Source organism: Aquarana catesbeiana, linkage group LG08, assembly GCF_042186555.1.
Source record: "Aquarana catesbeiana isolate 2022-GZ linkage group LG08, ASM4218655v1, whole genome shotgun sequence".
Classification (NCBI taxonomy): domain Eukaryota; kingdom Metazoa; phylum Chordata; class Amphibia; order Anura; family Ranidae; genus Aquarana; species Aquarana catesbeiana.
This window is the reverse complement of record NC_133331.1, coordinates 117,188,649-117,210,702: the sequence shown is the minus strand read 5'-3', so window position 1 is coordinate 117,210,702 and position 22,054 is coordinate 117,188,649. Positions and strand designations below refer to the sequence as shown.

General features: G+C 40.9%; 1 protein-coding gene across 1 annotated transcript in view; it reads left to right on the top strand.

Annotated features, from left to right (window-relative positions):
- PCDH15 (protocadherin related 15) overlaps positions 1 to 22,054 on the top strand; it is a 2,079,434-nt gene that overhangs the window by 1,445,662 nt on the left and 611,718 nt on the right. Inside the window, exon 20 of the mRNA XM_073596339.1 lies at positions 7,389 to 7,697. Within this exon, the coding sequence (XP_073452440.1) occupies positions 7,389 to 7,697 (309 nt within the window). The remainder of the gene's footprint in view (positions 1 to 7,388; positions 7,698 to 22,054) is intronic.

The window sequence follows — 22,054 nt, the reverse complement described above, 5'->3', positions numbered from 1 at the left end:
CAGGCACATTAAGAGGACCCCCAGGGACTATATATTTCAAGTAATTTTTAATGTTGCACTTTAAGCATAATTAAAATCACTGTTCCTGAAAAATCAATTGTTTAAAAAAAAAAAAAAAAAATATATATATATATATATATATTGATACATGTCCCCAGGGCGGTACCCAGACCCCCATACCCCTTTTATGGCCAATTACTTGCATATAAGGCTTCAAAATGGGCACTTTTCTTGTTCGGCTCCCATAGACTTCAATGGGGTTCACCGTTCGGGTTAGAACATTTCCCTTGTTCGGGAGTTCTGCTGCGAACCGAACGGGGGGGTGTTCGACCCATCCCTAATGATTATGATATTTTTCTTTTACAAACAAAAAATACATTGGACTCAGATACTTTAAACTAAAGTGCCAATTCTTAAAGAGCAATATAAATCATTTTTTTCACTGTATTACTATTTATGTATCTGTTGTTTAAAGAAAGGAAATTACATCCTTGGCATTGTTTTCCAGTAAATGTTTTACAATATTATAGACTGAAGACTGATCAAGTGCCTCAAACAGGGCATTGGAATTACTATACAAAATAGAATAGAAAAGCTTTCCAAACTTTTGATAAAAAATGACTGTAACTTTTCGACATGACAAGGGCATTTTGGCATTGTCTTTTGGTAGAGAGCCAGTACTGAACAGTGCAATGAAAACCCTAGTTTTCAGATTACACCATGTGTTACTATTACAAAATATGTATGAGTAAACCTTTGTCGTACCATAACGGCAATATTATGAGCGAAGTGTGGGCTTTAACACAGGGGTAGGCAATTTTAAAGAGGTGGAGATTTACCTAAATAACATGAGAAGTCAAAGATCACCCGGCACAACCTTTGCCCAGTGTTATCTCCTCACACCTGATTTAAACAACTAATTGCCTTACTACCATGTCGCAATCATGTTCTGAGGGAGCAGCTAAAGGTATACACATGCCGCAGCAGGAATTAAACCCTCTGTTGCTTTTAGTGGATGCTACCGCCTGCCATCTGTGATCCAATCAAGTAAATGGGACAACTCTGCAAGTTCCCCACAACTGCATACTTCTTCAGGGTCCAAGGGGTTAAAGCAGGTGGTGAGAAAGCAACACAACGCTGCCTGCTTTAACCCCTTGTTTGCTGTACTGCACAAGGTTGCAGGACATTTGCAGAGTGGCCTTATTCACTTGAATGGGTCATGCTTGGTAGATGCTACACCCACTAACCATGACAGGGCATATAACTCCTGCTGTGGCTGCAATATGTGTACACCCCTGGCCACTGCAGCTAAAGAGGGTGCAATCGGGGCAGGGGTGGTGAAAATACATCTTAACTATGGGGTTTTAACAACCCCCTAACTACAAATGTAAATTAACTCTAATGCCCCGTACACACGGTCGGATTTTCCGATGGAAAATGTTCGATCGGAGCGTGTTGTCGGAAATTCCGACCGTGTGTGGGCTCCATCGGACATTTTCCATCGGATTTAACGACACACAAAGTTGGAGAGCAGGAGATAAAATTTTCCGACAACAAAATCAGTTGTCGTAAATTCCGATCGTGTGTACACAAATCCGACGGACAAAGTGCCACGCATGCTCAGAATAAATAAAGAGATGAAAGCTATTGGCTACTGCCCCGTTTATAGTCCCGACGTACGTGTTTTACGTCACCGCGTTCAGAACGATCGGATTTTCCGACAACTTTGTGTGACTGTGTGTATGCAAGACAAGTTTGAGCCAACATCCGTCGGAAAAAATCCTAGGATTTTGTTGTCGGAATGTCCGAACAAAGTCCGACCATGTGTACGCCCTATTACTGTTCTGAGCCCCCTATAAGGCTACTTTCACACTGATGTGCTACTGTTTACCTGCACTGCAGGTGCAGCGTAGTGTATCTGCAAACTTCTTGGGTTAGCTGCACTTTTCCATAGACTTCTATTATATCCTGCAGGTGTGGTGCACTTTCTGAAAGTGCACCAAAAATCCTGCATTCAGAAAGTGCACCACACCCGCAGGATATAATTGAGGTCTATGGCCAGGAAAGCTGCAGATACACTGCACTCCAGTGAAAGCAGCCCGATACTGTTATGCCCAGTGTATTGCTTCACACTGACCTGAAGATCTCTTCTTTCCTGCTGCTGGTACCACTCTGGAGACCATTAACAGAGATACAGGATGCAGTAGATATCACTCAGCATGGGGCAGGAGCCAGCACTACAGATGAGGCATTGGACTACAGGTCCAACTTTACAAGTCGTCCCTCTGCATTGCACTCTGATGCTCTGGAATGGTGACTCAGCAAGCGCAGACCGCGATCTGCTGTACCAGTCACCTGGCTGTAATCTGCTGGTTGCTGACCCTCACTCTAGAGAATGTTTGTTAAAGCATATTGTTCACCTTTTATAACATGTTACACTCATATTCAGGGTGTAGCATGTTATGAAATGACTGGCTCTCACTCCCTCCTGATCCCCCACTCTGAATTTTTTTTTTAAAACGTGCATCCGCCTGACCACATCACTCATTCATGGTGCTCTGTGATTGTAAAACGACAATTCCTGACAGCCTTATCGGCTGTCGGATTGTAGTTCTCAATGAACTACTATGGCACTGTGAGCGCAGTGGTAGTTCATTGATTTTACCTGTCAGAGTGTATTGGATTGCCCATATGAGGTACAAGCAAGCCAATACACTGACAGGTCTGCAAGAGTCCTACATGACATTAGCGATCTGCTCATCACTGGTGCAATGCTTTACAGGCTCCTACAACAAAAAAAATACATATACTTTTTTTTTTTTACCTGCAATAAAATGCGCATGTATTATATTTTGTAAAAAGGTGAACTTATCTTTTAATTTGAGAAATGTAAGCTATCATTTTTATCTTCTAGAAAAGGCCATGCTCGCTTCCCTGAAAAGATTAGGGTTAACGGCACATCCCAAATTGTGATGAAAATCATCAATGTATGACATATATGAAGAAAATCTCCACAGTTTTGCATTCCATTAGGTTGCACATCTTCTACTGTTAGGAAAATAGGACTGTGATCAGAGATGACAAACTCACAGATTTCATTGGCCCTTACCAAAGGCAAAAAAGGTGATGTGCAAAAGAAATGATACATTTTTGACAGAGAGCCATGAGGAGATGAATAAAATGTAAACTCTCTGTCTGTGGGATGTGACAGCCTCCATGCATCTGACAGATTTAAAAATGAGGTTATGTGAGTCAAAGGAAATATATTAAGTAGAACCAGGAACTCTGTTCCTATAAAATTGCGGTGAGGAGCTGTCTTCCTCTGCATACATCATCATATTACCACCATCCCCACCCACAGTATGAAAGTCCTCAGGAGCCTGCATCACCCAAATAGAAAGTTCTTGGGAAAAAATTTCACCACGGTAATTACCATGGCATGTGAGGCCACTGTTAAACGTATTGTAATTTTGTGACCCGAGTGATAAGCATTAACCAAAGTCAGTTTATATGGTAAATTGTTCTGTAAAACTATTGCAACTCTGCCTTTGCTCCCCACTGTGGAGGAGCCTATCACTTATCCCACCCATAATTTTGTAAAGGCATTGGATATTGTTGCCAGACAATAGAGCCACATCTGAACAAAGACATCTCAAGTAAGGTAAAGCCTAATTCACACCATACATGCAGAAAACTAAAAGAAACTGCAGATTTTACTTGCAGAGACACAAGTTTACATGCTTGTTTCAATGAGTTTTATACACATTGCAGATTCGTGTGCAAAAAAAATTGCACATGATACTAGTTATGTGATGTGAACTAGGCACATGGAGAACAATTGTTTTCTTTGTGCCCTTGCAGAATGCCTGCATAAAAACTCACATCTCTGCACATGTGAACAAGGCCGAATGCCACGTACACATGATCGTTTTCTCGTTGGAAAAAGATTTGATGGCTTTTCCGACGGGATTCCGCTCAAGTTTGCATTGCAAAAGTTTGCTGAAATTACAACCGTCAAGAATGCGGTGATGTACAACACTATGACGAGCCGAGAAAATGACGTTCAATGCTTCTGAGCATTGCATCAAATTGTTTCCGAGCATGCGTAGGGATTTTGCGCGTTGGAATTGCCGCAGACGATCGTTTTTTTGGATAGGAACTTTTCCTGACCGAAAAATTAAGAGCATGCTCTCAATCTTTTGCTGGCTGGAATTCCGCCAGCAAAAGACAGATGGAGCATAAACACGGTCGCATTTTCTGAGGAAAAACTCTCATCGGTCTTTTGGGGAGCCGAAATTCCGACCGTGTGTACGCAGCATTAGACTTTCAAATTCTAATAGGGGGACCTTAGCCCTTTGACGTTCTAACATATGATTTTCATGTAAGGATTCTAGCAATGGGAGATTAGCATTAGAATGGGTTTATCTTTTACAAAATAACCTAGGCAGCTGGTGATGGCTCTTAAATAGCCATTATCCTCTTCAGGTAAATGTCTGGACTGGGAAGAGTGTGTTTTATTGAGCATTGTAGAAGACAACATAACCATAATATTAATAATGATAATTACCACCATAAATGCTATACAGTAAACATCCAAAGACTTCACTTTTTCTGCATACAACAATCCTCTAAATTAGACTCTAGCAATGTGTGAGCTCTTTAGTATCCATGTACCAGATATAGTTGTAGAGACCTGGACTTCAGCATAAGAAGCATAGAAGTAGTTTGAAGAGGAGCTGGATGCAGTGGGGGCTAAAGATCTGAGGAAGAGTATACAACAGGTATAGACAGTGAAACATCTAAACATTATAATTGCAAACAGGCAATAGCCTATCAGCATAAGCTATTCTTCCCCCAGCTTATGTAGGAAAGAATTGCAGATATGTCCCTTTACAGGAAGGGGTGATGAGGGAAGATGGTGCATGCATCAGTTGGCCTTGGGTTGTTCTACTTGACCAGCAGAGTGAAAGTGTTTGGATAGTGTTTTATTAGGACTGCATTGTGCTTTCAGAGAGTAGGTGATTTTGGAGAGCATGAGGTATTATAGGATTTTCAGAAAGATTTGAATTAGGATCAGTCGAAATATGATCGACAGATCCGAATTTTGTGTGAGGAATAGCTGGTTTTTAAGGATCTGACCTAGAAGCCAGCTTCTTAACAAATGATGACAGCATGAGGGACCCCCATCCATACCAGGCCCTTCTGGTCTGGTATGGGTTTTAGGGGAACCCCATCCCAATTTTTTTTAAATAGTGTGGGCCCCCCAAATTCATATCACACCCTTATCTGAATATTCTCTCTGTTCCGAAACATAACAAGGTAAATTCCCTACACAGCTTGTCTGCTGTCAGGGTATATCTAGCAGCCACAGCCTTTTTTATGCAAGTTGAGTCCCTTTTTAATCTGCCTGGAAGTTCTTGTAGAAGACTTTAGGTTTCCAGATTCACAATTTCCAGATGGATCAGAAAATGTATTTCCAGGGCCCAGGCCTATTAGCTGTGATGGGTCCCCTCCCTTCCTCTTCACAGCTAATTCCACTAAGTATTTTGGTGTCTTTTGGGCTTTTTAGAAACAAACTTTTGCAGCCCAGATTTTCAAAGCCATAACTCGTCCTCTGTTCACATGGTATCCAAGTTATATCAGGTGGATTTTCAGGCCATGATTTATGTGAGCTTTGGTATCAAGGTGCTTCAAGCTGTTATTTGAGTTGTTTTGGGTTTATATACCCTTATGTTTTTTGACTTGTTGGCAGTTTGCAATGTACAAACAAAATACATGTCTGCTCTTGTATCAGCAGACTTAGAAAAAAGGCAGCTAGCAACAAGGACTGATTTAAGTAAACGTCTTCACAAAACAATAAAACACACAATCACAGTGGCAAAAGTGAGACTCCTTTTTACTGTCCTATGAATGCAACATCAAAAATGAGACTTCAGTTCCACCTACATTCACTTATATAAACATCTAGACACTATAAACCATACCAATGCTCAGCAGATGTGTTAACCTCAGAAAGAAAATAAATAAATGGGAAGTATTTAGTGTGCATTTGAATTACTCAGTGACAGGGGTGATCTTCATGAGTGAAAAATTCTAAATGCATGCATTTGACCTCTTTTCTTTCTGTGCTCAACATGTTTGGTAAGCAATGGTAGGGTTTATAGTGGCTGGTTGTTTATATAATCAAATAAATGTGAAAATTAAGTCTTGCTTTTGATGCTGCAACCATAGGACAATTGTTACCCAACCTCCAGTTTATTTCTCTGGGATGTTCTATGGTCTATAAATACAAGTCCTGTGTCCTCCACAGTACAGTTAAGATAATAGGAATTTTTACTTAAATTCCTCATCTTGGAGTACAGTACAGGACATAGGCCCCCCACCTCTGGGTCTTGATTTGTCCTTATTGCTTACTAAAAAAAACAGGATACCCCTATCTACCAACAACCATTGCATTCTATCGATGGAGGAACAGCAATTATTTAAAGGATTATTTAAACTTTACATCATTGTTTATTATGCAGTGTTATCTTACGATGTTGGTACACCATGTTTACATTGTTGACAGCTTTTATCATTATTCGTGCAATTTTACTCTGTATGAAAATAAATATCTATTTTAAATAATATAATTTTCTTTTTAATTGTCCTAAAAATACAAATTAGAGCCTAACCCCAATACTAAAACAAACTGGAGCATCACAGCAAGTTTTTGCTAATATTCAGTCATCTGAAGGTAGCCTTGATATAACTTATGGTCTATGAATACAAGTCCTGCGTCCTGTACTGTACTCCAATATAAGGAATTTAAACAAAGACAAAAACCTATTAAAAAAACAAAACCTATTTTTCTCTGCAGGGCCAGGTTTATAATCTGCCATATAGTGCATTTAAAAAGAGAAAAGGAGATAAACTGACCTATGTACAGTAAATAGATTATTTAATGATTTGTAATTAATTAGTGCTGTTTTTAAAGCAATATACAGTATAAAAGTTTTGTATATTTATCTTTATTTTTGATCATAATATAACATAAACATATTTAACAATATATATTTTAAGTCAGGTGAGTATAAAATATTGCACATAAATATGTTGTTGTAGTGTTTTCATTTCAATCATCCAATCATGTGCAGAAAATAAATAACAGGAATTTGATTTTCACGTAATTGGATAATTAAAAAGAATCTTCACACAATGTATTCTATGAAGATACTAAAACTGCTCTACTAAATCATCCTTATTGGGTGTTTTTGTGGAGCAAAATTGACAATCTAAGGTATATAGAGAGATTAATTATACATACATGCCAAAACATAAGTATTAAATATTTAATTACATGTGAATATGTGAGTATATATTAACCTCCTTATTTTAAATAATTTTAGGCCACTGATCCTGATGCTGGAGTCAATGGTCAAGTACGTTACAGTCTGGCAAACCTTAATAATATTTTCCGGATCACCTCCAATGGAAGTATTTATACATCTGTAAAATTGGATAGGGAAATAAGAGACACTTATGAACTCACTGTGGAGGCAACAGACAGTGCACCTGCTGATCCTCGTCGGTCTACAATAACTCTTACTATCACAGTTACTGATATTGATGACAACAGCCCTGTTTTTACAAATACTTCTTATTCTGTGTCCGTACCTGAGAACATGATGCCAGGGACAGTTTTTCTACAAGTACAGGTAATTTTTTTGTGTGTTTTTTTTTTTTTTTTTTTGTTTTGATGGCAGCACAAGGGCTTAGTAGTTAGCACTTTGTCCTTGCAGGGCTGAGGTTGATTTTCTGGAACTTTTGGATGCACCAAAATGCACATATATGGATTCTGTATGACGTGTTTTAAAATAGCATTTAAATGTTCAACAACATTTTTCCAATGTCCTACCAACTTAGCACATCTCCAGGTAAGATTAATGAAATCTCATGGGGCTTGTCCACATCTAATACAACTGAAACTATACCAAAGGTCTACTCTATAAAGTGAATTGTTTTTTGGACAGTAAACAACACTCAGTTGCTCTCTGAGAGGCTGATATTGAGACAGAGGGAAATCCCCTAATATCATTGACCAATTATCTTCTTCTTAATTTTTGACCATTTATCGTCGACACTATCACTCATAGCCAGAGATCATTGCTCTATGCATTTCAGGGGAAATTTGTTCAGATAAGTATGGATTAATGTTATATACAGAGGAGTAGCACCTTTTGTATGAGTAGATAACACTGCATCTTCTATTACTGGGATCTTGTAATATCTCATAGATATTACAGATATTGTGGATGGGAAGAGAAAAAGTGGATGGCACCATCATTCCTTAAATATTAAAGAGAACCAATTGAGGTATTTTAGATGGGATTTTTTTAGGTGCAAAGTCATCAACGAACGTATAACTGTTAAAATGACACAATATTTATTTTCAGTTTTCCATTAAAACAGTAAAACATTGATATAAAGATTCTGATAATATGCTGTGTACCTTTCCATATAATCTTCTACATGTTTTGCCACCCTGGCTTTATCAGGAAATATATGCAAGAGATATTATTAAGCAGAATAAAAACATATAAGGTTCAATAGTCATATGTCGTGAATACATGAGATAAGCATGCACAAGAACAGTTTGGAAAATAATCAATCAAACCCACCAGGAAAGCATCAATCCCTCAAGACCCAGACCTACACCTTGTAATATGCATCAGGACAGAATACGGAAAGAAAAGAATTGACCCAATTTACATTGTGGGCCCCTGGAGGTGAATCCAAGACATAATCGTAAAAAAGGTTCTAGTGCTAAAATAAATATTAAGTGGGCAGCCTTGATGGGTTCCATTTCTGATGGAGAAGAGATCAGAAAGGATTCTGTTACCTCTAACACATGCTGAAGGGGAAGAGTAAAGAGAATTTATCCAATGCTGCATATGGATGGGAGGAGTGGCTGGCTGACTTCACCGCAAACAGCGCAAGGTCCCGGAAGCAATGGGCGATATTGAGAGCCGGCTGGCTCGAATTTAATACACACGCTATCACTTATTTGGCTAAATGTAAGTGCATTACTGTTTTTTAACCTAATAAATTTTATTGAACTTCACTATGGAAGCCCCTTTCTATCCTTACATGGGGAACCACTGAGAGTTAACTATTTGAGGAGTGGATGATCTGGGACACCTGGCTGCTTATCACAGAGACCCGTGGCGGGGGAAAAGCCACCTGCGTATTGAATCTCCCTAAAAAGAGATTTATTCATCTGGTAAGCGGCAGTATTTTTAAAGGTGGAAGGATCCTTTTCTATCATACACCGTCACATCTTCTTGGGTGTTTCCTATTACGAGGCACTGTTGAACAGTTGGTTGATGAACGTTATAGGACTATGGTCTTCAGCCTTTGTAGGTTGTGGAACAAGATCTATCTCACGTTGGCTTTTACAAATTTGGCTCATTTATACACTTAAGATCTTCACTTTGCTTTATTAACAGTCAATTTAAGGGCCGTTAGCCCACACGATAGTTGGTACATGTTTTAGCTATAGTGTGTATTTCACTTGAAGTTGCAGCTGATTCACTTCTCAATTATCTATTCCATTGAATTTTGGATGAATGGTTGAGATTGGTCTCAGACAGCGCAGTAATCCACTTTTGATGTTCTGCATATGGATATAAAATAATGGAACGAAAGCCTTTTCAGCATCTGTGGAAAATAGGAAGGTACATTCTGGCTGAGTTAGGGCTGAGTGGATCACATTCAATGTTGTGCCATCTCTGGCTTTCCTGAGAGACATGAAACCTATTTTGTCCCAGTGGATTTTTTTGTAAATAGGAGACTAGTCTGTTAGCCAATAACTTGATGACAAATGTTTCAGATTGACATTAAGGAGGGATATTGAATGAAAGCTGGTGCAATCATCTTTTCCCTGTCTCAGAGTTACAGAGATGGGTGCCACTAAGACAGAGAAATGAAGGTCCTGATTCTGGCATATTGAATGTAATGCTTTCACAAAACATGGGGTTAGTAAATGTTGGTATGTTTTATAATAGAGTGCAAACCCATCTGGGTTGGTTGGTTTGTCAGTGTTAGTGGACTTGAGGGCGGGTAAAAATTCTGAGGAGTCTATTGGGTCCTTGAGAGCCTGAGCACTGTTTTCATCCAGGGACAGTAAGCCTTATCTTGTAAGGTAATCTTTAATGAGGTTGAATGGGGTGCTGGACTTGTCCCTAATAATCTCTAAATGCTGCAGCAATCTCCAGGTGTAGGGCACACTTGGATTCAGTAGAAGTGTGGATAATGGGAACAAAAGTTCTCTCTCTCTTTGTTGTCGGAGAGCGTTAGCCAGCAAATGACTAAGTTGGTTTCTGAATTCCTAAAAGGAAAGACGGCACTTGGTCAGTGTTGCAATTGCCTTGTCAAAACAGAGGGCAGCCGGAGTCAGCAGCTGAATAGTTCCATGAAGACGTTCACTGTTTTTGTTTATGGAGGGATTCTAGTTGGTGTATTTGGGCTTGTTGGTGTATTCATGCTTTATGGAGGGATTTCAGTAAGTGTATTCATAATAGTAGATCAGTAAAACGTTGTCCTTGTTGTTTTTTATGTTGGACCAGATTTTGATCAGTAGTCCTCATATGTAGGCTTTATGTGGCTCCCAAATCATGTGTAGACATCGGGGGTTGTATTTGTAGAAAACATATGTTACAAGTTGTTTTTTTATTTGTGTTTTAATCAGGGGATCATGAAGGAGGGATTAATTTAGGCTTTGTAGGATAGACATATAGGCTCTCCCAAGAAAATGGTTAGGCCAACAGGTGCATGGTCTGAAAGAGTAATGTTAGCTATCTCCGACCAGGTGGCAAGGTGAAAATGGCAGTGAGAGATAAAAAAACATGTTGATACGAGGATAACTCCCATATACTGTAACAGAAAGTGGCAAAAATCCTTTGTGGTAGGATGGTGGATGCACTAGACATCTGCCAGTTGGGGGGCATTAGGGGCCCTCTTAATGTGTCTGAGAAGAGACATAAAAGTGAGCTGCCTGGTGGAAAGAGTCAATGTATGCATCTAAAATCAGAATAAAATCCCCCACCCCCAAAATTGTAATTCCCTCTGAAAATTACTCTAAGGCATCTAATGTAGATTCTAAAAAGAAAGTTTGGCTCTGATTGGGGATGTGCACGGTTGCTAATATCACTTTCTGTGAGTCAATGAGACCTTTAATAAAAAAACGCCCTTCTTGGTTGCCTTATTTCACCAACATGGTCCACGGCACTCTGTGATGTGTTATAATGCATACATACCCATCTTGATTTTTTGTTTGGTTAGAAAGAATGGAAACACACGTGGTAATGTTTTTACCCATAGAATGGGAGGAGCTTGTTTTATTGAAAAATTAATCTCCTGTAGGAAGAAAACATCACTCTTACTTTTCTGAATATCTGTGAGAATGTGTTTGTGTTTTGTGCTTGCTATGCTTTAAATCACTCATCCCCACAGAAATCAATTCAATTGTTTTATAATGAGCTTGATTGGGGAAACAAAACTTTCAGATTGGGTTGTAACACTATCTACATTATATGCTGTCTTCTTCACATGCACAAGGGCAAACCACTCCAACCTGGCTGCAACCTTCTTTCCCTTCTTATTAATGGTTTTCCCACTATTTAGTATCCCCCCACTATCTTGTGATATTCTTACTTGTGTGAGCAACTCCAACTTTTTATGTTTTGCCATCTTCCATGGGAACCAAAAGACCACCCTTAGATGAGGAAGAAAAGTACCCACATTCCAAAGCCTTGGTTGTAATATACAGTACCCACATTTCTTCCAAGAGTAGATTTATATTTAGAGTAGAGTAGACCACTTTACTATAATGGCATGTCTAACGCAATAGTGTTTTAATAAATAGTTTTTGTAAACTTACTTTGGTGTAATGTTTTATGTCTCTGGGATAAATATGTAACACAGCATACTTCAATCAGATGCATACATTTATAAGTCTTTATGTGTGAAATGGTTGTTATATGAATGGTAAAGTTATATACAGTAAATGGTGAACAAGAAAGGTGAAAACCTTTATCAAGAAGATCTGTATAAAATTATAATAACAATGATAATACTATAAGGTATGTTTTCATAATTTTTGTATTTCTTGTTCACCATTCATAGAACTTTACCATTCATATAACCACCTTTAAACACATACAAAATAATAAAACTAACACTCCTGTGACCATGTTCCCATCAATTGAAGTTTTACAGGTGTTTTATTGATTGCATCATTATAGTATGAAAAGGAACTGAAGAATCCTTGAAATCCTTTTTTGAAGAGATAAACAACAATAGGTACAATATCTACTTTACTGGAGAATGAAACACAAATACAAGTGATCTTCAAATATAAGGGAAAATTGTGTACCAAACCTTTTTTAAGCAAAGATAGGAATGGTTACATTTCCCCCATCAAGTTTCCATCATCTTAAATGAATACAGTCCCTGACAAAAGTCTTGTCGCTTGTGTACAAATTGACCTGAAGTGCCGCTAAAATATATTTCTAATCAAGATTTTGTTACAAGAAATGGGTCATTTTAATCCCAACAGCTTTCGTAATAATGTTTCAGTGCAAAACGAAACTGACAAAATGTATTCTAATATTCACAGCTTGGTAAAGCCCATTGAGTCAATTTTTGCCAAGACATAAGTGTTGTCGCCTTGTTATATGAGCTTCACCTGTGACTAATGGATCAATTAGGTCTCAGGTGTGTATAAAAAGAATACCAGTACACTAGACCTTCTCAACTGCAACTAGACCTCTGCAAACATGCCTAAGATTCACCCGGAGACTAAAGTGTTGATTATCAGGAGGCTGAACACCAGATCCACTGCTGATGTGGCAGACACCTTCAATGTGTCTCCGCGCTAAGTTCAGATTTGAAGAGACTGGAGACGTTTTGGACAAGGCCAGGTCAGGCCAACCCCGCAAGACAACTGCTCGAGAGGACCGTTTGTTGGCTCGAAAATCCAAGGCCAGCCCATTTTCCACTGCAGTAGAGCTCCACGAGACCTGGTCACCTGAAGTCCCTGTGTCAACCAGAACAGTTTGTCAGATTCTGTCTCGAAATGGCCTCCATGGTCGAATCAGTGCCCATAAGCCAGCACTAAACAAAAGACAATTGAAAAACTGTGTGGCATTTGCCAAGGGCCACAGCCTGCTAAAAGGATGGACTCTGGAAAAGTGGCAGAAGGTGGATTTTTCAGATGAATCTTCTGTTGAAATACACCACAGTCTCCGCACATATTGCAGGAGACCTACTGGAACCCGCATGGAGCCGAGATTTACCCAGAAAACAGTGAAGTTTGGTGGAGGCAAAATCATGGTCTGGGGTTACATCCAGTATGGGGGTGTGCGAGGGATCTGCAGGGTGGAAGGCAACATCAATAGTCTAAAATACCAAAAAATCTTAGCTACCTCTTATATTTCCAACGATAAAAAAGGCCAAATTTTGCAGCAGGATGGTGCTCCATCGCATACTTCCATCTCCACATCAAAGTTCCTTAAGGCAAAGAAGATCAAGATGCTCCAGGATTGGCCAGCCCAGTCACCAGACATGAACATCATTGAGCATATGTGGTGTAGGATGAAAGATGAAGCATGAAAGACGAAACCAAAGAATATTGATGAACTCTGGGAGGCATGAAAGACTGTTTTCTTTGCTATTCCTGATGACTTCATCAATAAATTGTATGAATCCTTGCCAAACCGCATGGATGCTGTCCTTCAAGCTCATGGAAGTCATACAAGATATTAAATTTGGATCTCACAGCACCACTACTTAATTTGCTGACATTATTTGGGATTTTCAGTAAAGTTGTTCAATTTCTGTATAGGCGACAAAACTTTTGTCTTGCCAAAATTTGACCTGTTTGTCTTGATTAAATGATAAATCTTTTTTCAGTGAAACGAATTTATTTCAGTGCATTAAACATCATTTGGGAGGGCTTTAGCTTTTCGTATGAGCTATTTCTAACACCAATTGATTAATTAAAAGTCAGGTTAATAGCAGGAGTTTCTACAAAATAGAGAAGTGACAAGACTTTTGTCAGGGACTGTAGGTAACATCCCTAAAGGACAACTGATGAGAGTATGTAGGAATTGTTACCTGAATGGTAATTTTGATAAAAAAGGCAAACGTTTTGATGGATAGATATAAAGAAAAGGGTTATGATAAGAAATTGTTGGACAATTTAAAAGAAAAGCTAACCAGTTAGTGACCAGATGTTAAGAGATAATAACAATACCAAAAAGGTGGATGTTTATGACATTGCTTTTATTACAGACTTCAATAGACAATATAAAGAGAAAGTGTAATGAAAAAAACATTAGCCTATTTTATTAAGGGATAAAGTATTGACTGAAACATTGCCTGATAGTCCTAAATTCATTTATAGATAATCCCTATTTTTTAGAAATAAATTGGTACATTACATAATAGATACACTGGTTAAAAAAGTGACCTTTTTGGATCAGAAAGGTTTTTTTTCAGTGCAAAACGTATATTCCTCATAGAACTATCACATACAAAAGAAAATAGACTAGGTTTGTTTTCAATACACCCCAAAGGTGTTATGAAATAAGGCACTTTATATAATGTGACAGAACTTATGTAACCGTGTGGGCTACAGTATGTAGAAAGGACAACCAGTTAGCTGTCTACCAGAGTTGGAGAACATAATAATAATGAAAGGGCCTTCAAAAAAACTTGGCCTCCCCAAACATTTCAAGGATTACCATAATTGCGACCCCAAAGGTAAAAAAAATGGATCTACGAACTTGACCTCTGGTCTATGGAGTTCAAGATGCGTTCCACAAGCGACTAGAACTTCCCTATTATTTATAGCATTGTACATTCGTCATAGTTGCTGTATTTTTATGTAATTTGAATAAACCACCAATTACACCATTATCTGCCATCTTCCTGGTTCTTTCCAAACACCACTTGGCTGCCATCAGTTGGACAGGGGGTTAATAACCCAGAATGAAAGGTCTGCTTACCTGGTGTCTCCAAGGGCTGGAGATTTAAAAAGCACAAGATCTTGAGAATGCAATAAGACCCACTTATTTAGTTAAGGGGTCACATATATCTGATGAGTGAGTACTACACTTGACCAGTGTGATCACCTTACCAGAGGAAGACTGTCACTTTTGGCACTTTATTTGGACTGTATGATTTGGTACTTTATAGCACATATACTGTATTTAGTTTACAAATGCCCTTTATAAGTACTTGCACTTTATGCTTGTTAATAAAAAGAGGGAGGGTTTTTGTAGTGTTGATAGAATTTATTTATGGTTTAATGTTTCAAGTGAATGCTCATTTTATGGAGACTCAGTAGTTTATATGGCCCCATGCTCCTAATGAGACGACGAATAGGGTCCTGGAGTATTTCCTCCCAGATCTGGACCAAGGCATCACTGAGCTCCTGAACAGACAGAGGTGCAACCTGGTGGCGTCGGATGGACTGAAACATATTGTCCCAGAGGTGTTCTATTGGATTTAGGCCAGGCGAGTGTGGGGGGCCATTCAATGGTATCAATTCCTTCATCGTCCAGGAACTGGCTGCATACTCTCGCCACATGAGGCCAGGCATTGTCTTGAACCAGGAGGAACCCAGGACTCACTGCACTAGCATAGGGTCTGACAATGGGTCCAAGGATTTCATCCTGATGCCTAATGGCAGTCAGGGTACCATTGTCTAGCCTGCAAAGTCTGTGCGGCCCTCCACAGATATGCCTCCCCAAACCATCACTGACCCACCACCAAATGTCATGCTGAACGATGTTACAGGCAGCTTAACATTCTTCATGGCTTCTCCGGGCCCCCTTCACATCTGTCACATGTGCTCAGGGTGAACCTGCTCTCATCTGTGAAAAGCACAGGGCACCAGTGGGGGACCTGCCAAATCTAGTGTTCAATGGCAAATGCCAATCAAGCTCCATGGTGAAGGTCAGTGAGCACAGGGCCCACTAGAGGTCATCTGGCCCTCAGGCTACCCTCATATAAAGTCTGTTTCTGATTGTTCGGTCACAGACATTCACACCAGTGGCCTGCTGGAGGTAATTTTGTAGGTGTCAGGGCTGGGCTCAGCCCTCCCTTCTCAGTGCTCAGCTGTGGGTTAACTGCCAGCACTCATCGTTCCACAGTGCCTCACCTGGTGATAATTTCCTGCTCATCGTCCAGCCCCTTTTGGCTTTTTAAACTGCCTGGTACATTTCTCCTAGACCTTCGCCTTGGTCAACATATCTGAGGATTCTCTGATGTGTTCCTGTTAAATACTTGCCTGGCTGACATTCCTTCTGGTTCCTGATCCTGTTTGCTGTCTCCGACTACGCTGATCTCTGGCTTCCTGATTTACTCGCTTGCACTGACTACCCACTTTTATTACCAAACCCTGGCTATGTTTTGACTATGTTTACTATTTGTACCATTTTTACCACTATATTAAAAGGTGTGATTTTTACTGCATTTTCTGTCTCCATCTGATTCATGGTTCCTGACAGTAGGCCTCTGGCAGTGCTTATCCTGTTCCTCCATGCACAAAGGAGCAGATACCGGTCCTGCTGATGGGTGAAGGACTTTCCACAGCCCTGTCCAGCTCTCCTAGAGTAACTGTCTGTCTCCTGGAATTCCCTTCATGCTCTTGAGACTGTGCTGGGAGACACAGCAAACCTACTGGCAATGGCAAGTATTGATGTGCCATCCTGGAGGAGTTGGACTGCCTGTGCAACCACTATGGTGTCCAGGTATCTCCTCATGCTACCAGTAGTGACACTGAGCCTAGCTAAATGCAAAACTAGTGAAAAACAGTCAGAAAAGATGAGTAGGGAAAAAAATGTCAATGGCCTCTACCTGTAAAGTCATTCCTGTTTTGAAAGTTGGATCATTGTTGCCCAATTAGTGCACTGATTAATTTCATTAACACAAAGCAGCTGAAACTGATTAACAACCACCTCTGCTACTTAACTGACCAGTTCAATATTCCAGGAGTTTAATTGACTTGAGGCTATACTCTAATTAAAAAGTGTCCCTTACATTTTTTTGAGCAGTGTATATTATTATATATTAGCAATATCATCTGAAGCATACTTTTTAACATAATTGCCATACCTATGCTTGTAACATTGTTTAAAACACTCCACTTCTAGTGTTTATTTTTGATTTAAAGAACATTTATTTATTTGTTGTCCTGATAAAACACAGGATGGCTGTGGATCACCAATCAAGCAGTCAGCCGTCATGAGGGATGACAAGACTGCTGTGGGGATAAGCTCAGACCTGCCATATGTGGGTATATAACCTTCACAATGGCTGGTTGCTTGATTGGTAATACACATCCACCCTGTGCGCAGCTTGCAAGATACTTTTATGCAAGTGTATCTGAATAAAACATTACTTGCTTTTACTATCACACTGACCCAGGGCGCCCTCTTTCTGCTGTTTTTGTTTGTTACTTTTCAAAGGGATCTTTGAAAATGATTGAATATATTTATTGAAGCTATACAAGAAACCAATGCATTTCAGGGACTTTTTTAAACAGCATTACTTAATTGAGGACTGTCTTAAGCTATATGTACAATCTGCCAAGACAGTTTAAATCTGTTCAAATATGCCTGAACAGCAAATAAAAGGAAAAATATAGCATATACAATTGCGACTTAAGTCATCTTGTAATTGAATGTTATTAATATTTACCTTCCCTTTTCAGTCTGCAGCTCTGTAATTTTACAGAAAATTACAGAGCTGCAGACTGAAAAGGGAAGGTAAATTTTAAAATGCAATGCAATATGGCTACCTGGAAGTGTCCTGTACACAGAATGTGTACAGAATGCCCTGCCCAAGAAACATAATTTTCTGTTTGTGTAATTGGCTCACTGATTTTCCCAGAAGTCTACACTAAGATACAAGTCAGATTGCGGGCATCCTCTGCAACAAAAATGTAATTTCTTTTTTGTACATCACGGGACACAGAGCCACAGTATTTCCTGATGGATTATATAGGCATCACTAGGTGATGGACACTGGCACACCCTAGACAGGAAGTGTAGCCCCTATATAACCCCTCTGCTTACTGGGAGTACCTCAGTTTTTACGCCAGTGTCTTAGGTGTTGGTCACGAGTAAAGATGTGCTGTGCTGAGCTCCGCTGGAATATTCCTTACTAGGGCAAGCCATGCAACTGGATCCATTCAAAGTGTCTTTTTAGGCCGAATTGAATGGTACCCGAAGTAAGAGGTTTTACCTGTAATGTTCTCTTTTTAGAGAGCTGGACCCCAGGATCAAGTATTTGTTTTTTTCAGCCATATTCCTGGCGGGGTGCTTTACAGGCCCAGAGCTGCAGATCCCCCCATATAAAGGGAGCCCCAGTCCCTGAAGGTTTTTCCAAACGGAGCCCACCGTAAGAGGTGAAGATTGGGCCTGTTACCACGGAACCCTGCAGCTGCATATGGTAAGAGAGATTCCTAAGGAATTTTTTTAATTCTTGTGGGTTTTCTCCTTTAAGTAAATGTATGCTATGCCTAAAGTCGCCACCGGAGGCTGTCAAGAGCATGTACCTTTCCATGCTTGTTAGTCTCGTCTCTGTGTGACACGCTGCACACTCCTCCAAGCCCAGGCTCCAGGTAGGATGTGAGAAGGGGGGTTTTCTTGTCATGACTGTCCCCCCACAGCTTCCTTCAGGTTAGAAGCCACAGAGAAGTCATCAGTATGCCACACTGCCTCCCGCTGCTGCCATTACGGCGGCTCTCCATCCACCAGCCCTCCTCTCTCCTCCGCCCCAGCCTCCCCTCCATGTGCGATCTGATCAGGATCGGAGCCCTCGGCTCATTTGGGAAAAGCAGTCTTTTTTTAAAAAGGTGATAGCGGCAGTTGCTGGACTATTTTGCTCAGCAGTGGGTGCATTTCTGGTAGTACCTCTGCATTTGTGCTTGGCACTATGGGCAGAAGGGGAGGTACAAATACCCCAAGAAATAGAGGCTCAAAGGGATCTCCCTCAGGCTCCGAGGACCCCCCTCTGCAGCACCATCTCCCCTTGAAGGACCTAGGGAGGCTGGTCAGAGTGAGCCATCGGGGTCAGGGGATGCAATTGCTTCTGGCATTTCAGCCCCTGTATATATTAGGAGGTTTTTTCCTCAACCATAAGTGCATTAGAGGAGCCATCCTCTCTCCTCCACCCCAGCCTCCCCTCCATGTACGATCTGATCAGGATCGGAGCCCTCGGCTCATGCGGGAAAAACAGTCTTTTTTTAAAAAGGTGAGGGGGCAAAAGGGGTGGTCGGAGGAGGGGGTGGAACTTTAGTGTGACATCAGCGTGGTTTAATGCCCACAACTTGGGCTTTACAAAGCTATAAAGTGCACTCTTTTGAAGGTGCACACAGCTTAAGGAGGGACACAGAGCAGATGGGCACATGTGAGTGTGGGTGATACAGGCATTCCCAGGCAAACATTTACTTGGCATCAGACTGAGCCTTGATAGCAGCGGCAGAGCTGGTCAGAGTGAGCCATCGGGGTCAGGGGATGCAATTGCTTCTGGCATTTCAGCCCCTGTATATATTAGGAGGTTTTTTTCTTCAACCATAAGTGCATTAGAGGAAAGATTGATGGCCTTAATCGCAAAGTGGAAGAAAATGTATTAGGTCTCTGTCTACCACCCAGGACCCTCAAACAGGGAAAGGGGAGACAAATCCCCCTCAGAGAACCGGGATGAGACTGATGACTCCTCTTCTGAGGAATCAAGTAGGGAAGGACCCAATTCCTGTTCAAAAACATTTTTTCCTTGGCAGGTTCAGTAGCTCAACCTGCAGTGGTGGCAATTGGGGTATGTCAATCCTTGACAGACCACTTGAAGCAGGTGCTCAAGGTTTTCCCTGAACAGCAGGCCCGGGAGTTCAGCCAACCTGCCGGCAGCTTTGTGTTTTGCAGTTGACACAATCAGAGATTCTATCCTCCAGACCTCTCGACTCACACTTTTGTTGGTGCATATGCGTAGAATCTTATGGTTGAAAAATTGGTCAACCAAAATGCCATGTAAAAAGCTCCTGGCTGATTTTCCCTTCCGTGGTGCAAGGCTGTTTGGGGAGGATTTGGTCAATTATATCCAAAAAATCTCAAGTGGGAAAAGTATCTTTTTGCCAGTTAAGAAAAGGAGTAAATGTCCCTCATTTAAACGGGTTCTTTCTGCAGTGCCGGGGGCATCAGCCTCCAGGCAGTTGTGATGGCCTCCACCATCAGGTTCAAGGTAAAGAACTCAGAGTCAACACTATGGACAAAAGAAGTCCTGGGGGAGGAAATCTACAAGACAGAACACTAAAGCCTCTTTATGAAGGGGCGCCCCGCTCCTTCGAGTGGGGGGAAGAGTGCTACAGTTCTCAAGGGTCTGGCAGGAAGATTTTCAGGACAGATGGGTGGTCGCCACAATAACTCTAGTTTACAAACTAGAGTTCCGAGAATTCCCATCTCCTTGTTTCCTCAGATCAAAAGTTCCCAAAGACCCAGAGAAAAAGAAGTCTCTCTTTCAAGCGTTTTAGCGACTTTTGTCACAAAAAGTAATCGTGGTAGTTCCCATGCAAGAGCAGAGATTGGGGTTTTATTCAAACCTTTTCACGGTGCCAAAGCTAAGTGAAGATGTCAGACCCATCCTAGATCTCAAAGAGCTAAACCAGTTCCTAAAAATTTGATCTTTTCACATGAAATCAATCTGGAAGATCTGGAACACAGACATCCCACCAGTCATCCGGGTTTTTCGTGTTGAATGGCGACATGAGGATAACCTAAGGGAGCCTGGAGATTTACCCCCCATAGGAACACCGGGAGCGTCAGCAAGCTAAAAGGCCTTGGCTAGGCTAAAGCCACTTGCCCTTTTATGCTTGCCATCTGGTAAGCAGGCTCTACTACTAGGGTGGATTGTCACTACTGCTTAGAAGTGCACGGTGGTGGTGTTTTCACTTTGAAATAAGGACTTGGAGAAATCCCCTTGATGTCATTTATATGAACTTTTAATAATTTTAGCGCAGCTTTTTACAGCAATCCACTCAGTAGTCTCCATCCTACAAGGAGGAGAACTTATGGCATCAATAGACATCGAGGATGCATAACTGCATGTACCTATTTTCCCCGCTCATCAGAAATATCTGTGTTTTGAAGTGGAAAAACATCATTTTCAGTTTGTAGCTCTGCCTTTCGGTCTAGCTACTGCACCTCGGGTGTTCACAAAGGTCATGGCTCCTCCTCTGGCCAGATTAAGGACCCAGGGTATAACGGTTATAGCGTACCTGGACGACCTGCTCTTAATAGACCGGTCGGTAGCCTGCTTAGACCATAGCTTGGTCACCACGGTCAACTACCTAGAATACCTAGGTCGGGTCCTCAACTTAGAGAAGTCTTCTTTAAAACCAGTAAGAAGACTAGAGTACTTGGGTCTGGTCATAGATACAATCCATAAAGGAGCTGGTTCAGGTAGTGAGAGCAAAGAAGGGTCCTTCTATTCACCTTTGTATGAGGTTGTTGGGAAAGATGGTGGCTTCATTCGAATTGGTTCCCTATGCTCAGTTTCATTCGAGACTGCTGCAAAACAGTATCCTGTCTGCCTGGAACAAGAAAGTCCAGGCGCTAGATTTTCCAATGCGCTTGTCACCAATAGTGCGTCAGAGCCTCAGTTGGTGGTTGGTACCCGAGAATCTGCAGAAAGGGAAATCCTTTTTACCAGTTACCTGGAAGGTGGTAACAACAGATGCCAGCCTTTTCAGGTTGGGGAGCAGTTCTGGAAGGGACTGTCCAAGGGAGATGGTACAAAACCGAGAGGACCTTACCCATCAACATTCTAGAGATTTGTGCGGCATACCTAGCCCTAAAGGCCTGGACATTCAGGTTGCAGGGATGTCCTGTCAGGATCCAATCCGACAATGCCTCAGCAGTGGCTTATATCAATCACCAAGGAGGCACCAGGAGTCGTGCAGCCCAGGGAGAGGTAAACCAGATCCTAATCTGGGCAGAAAAATATGTGC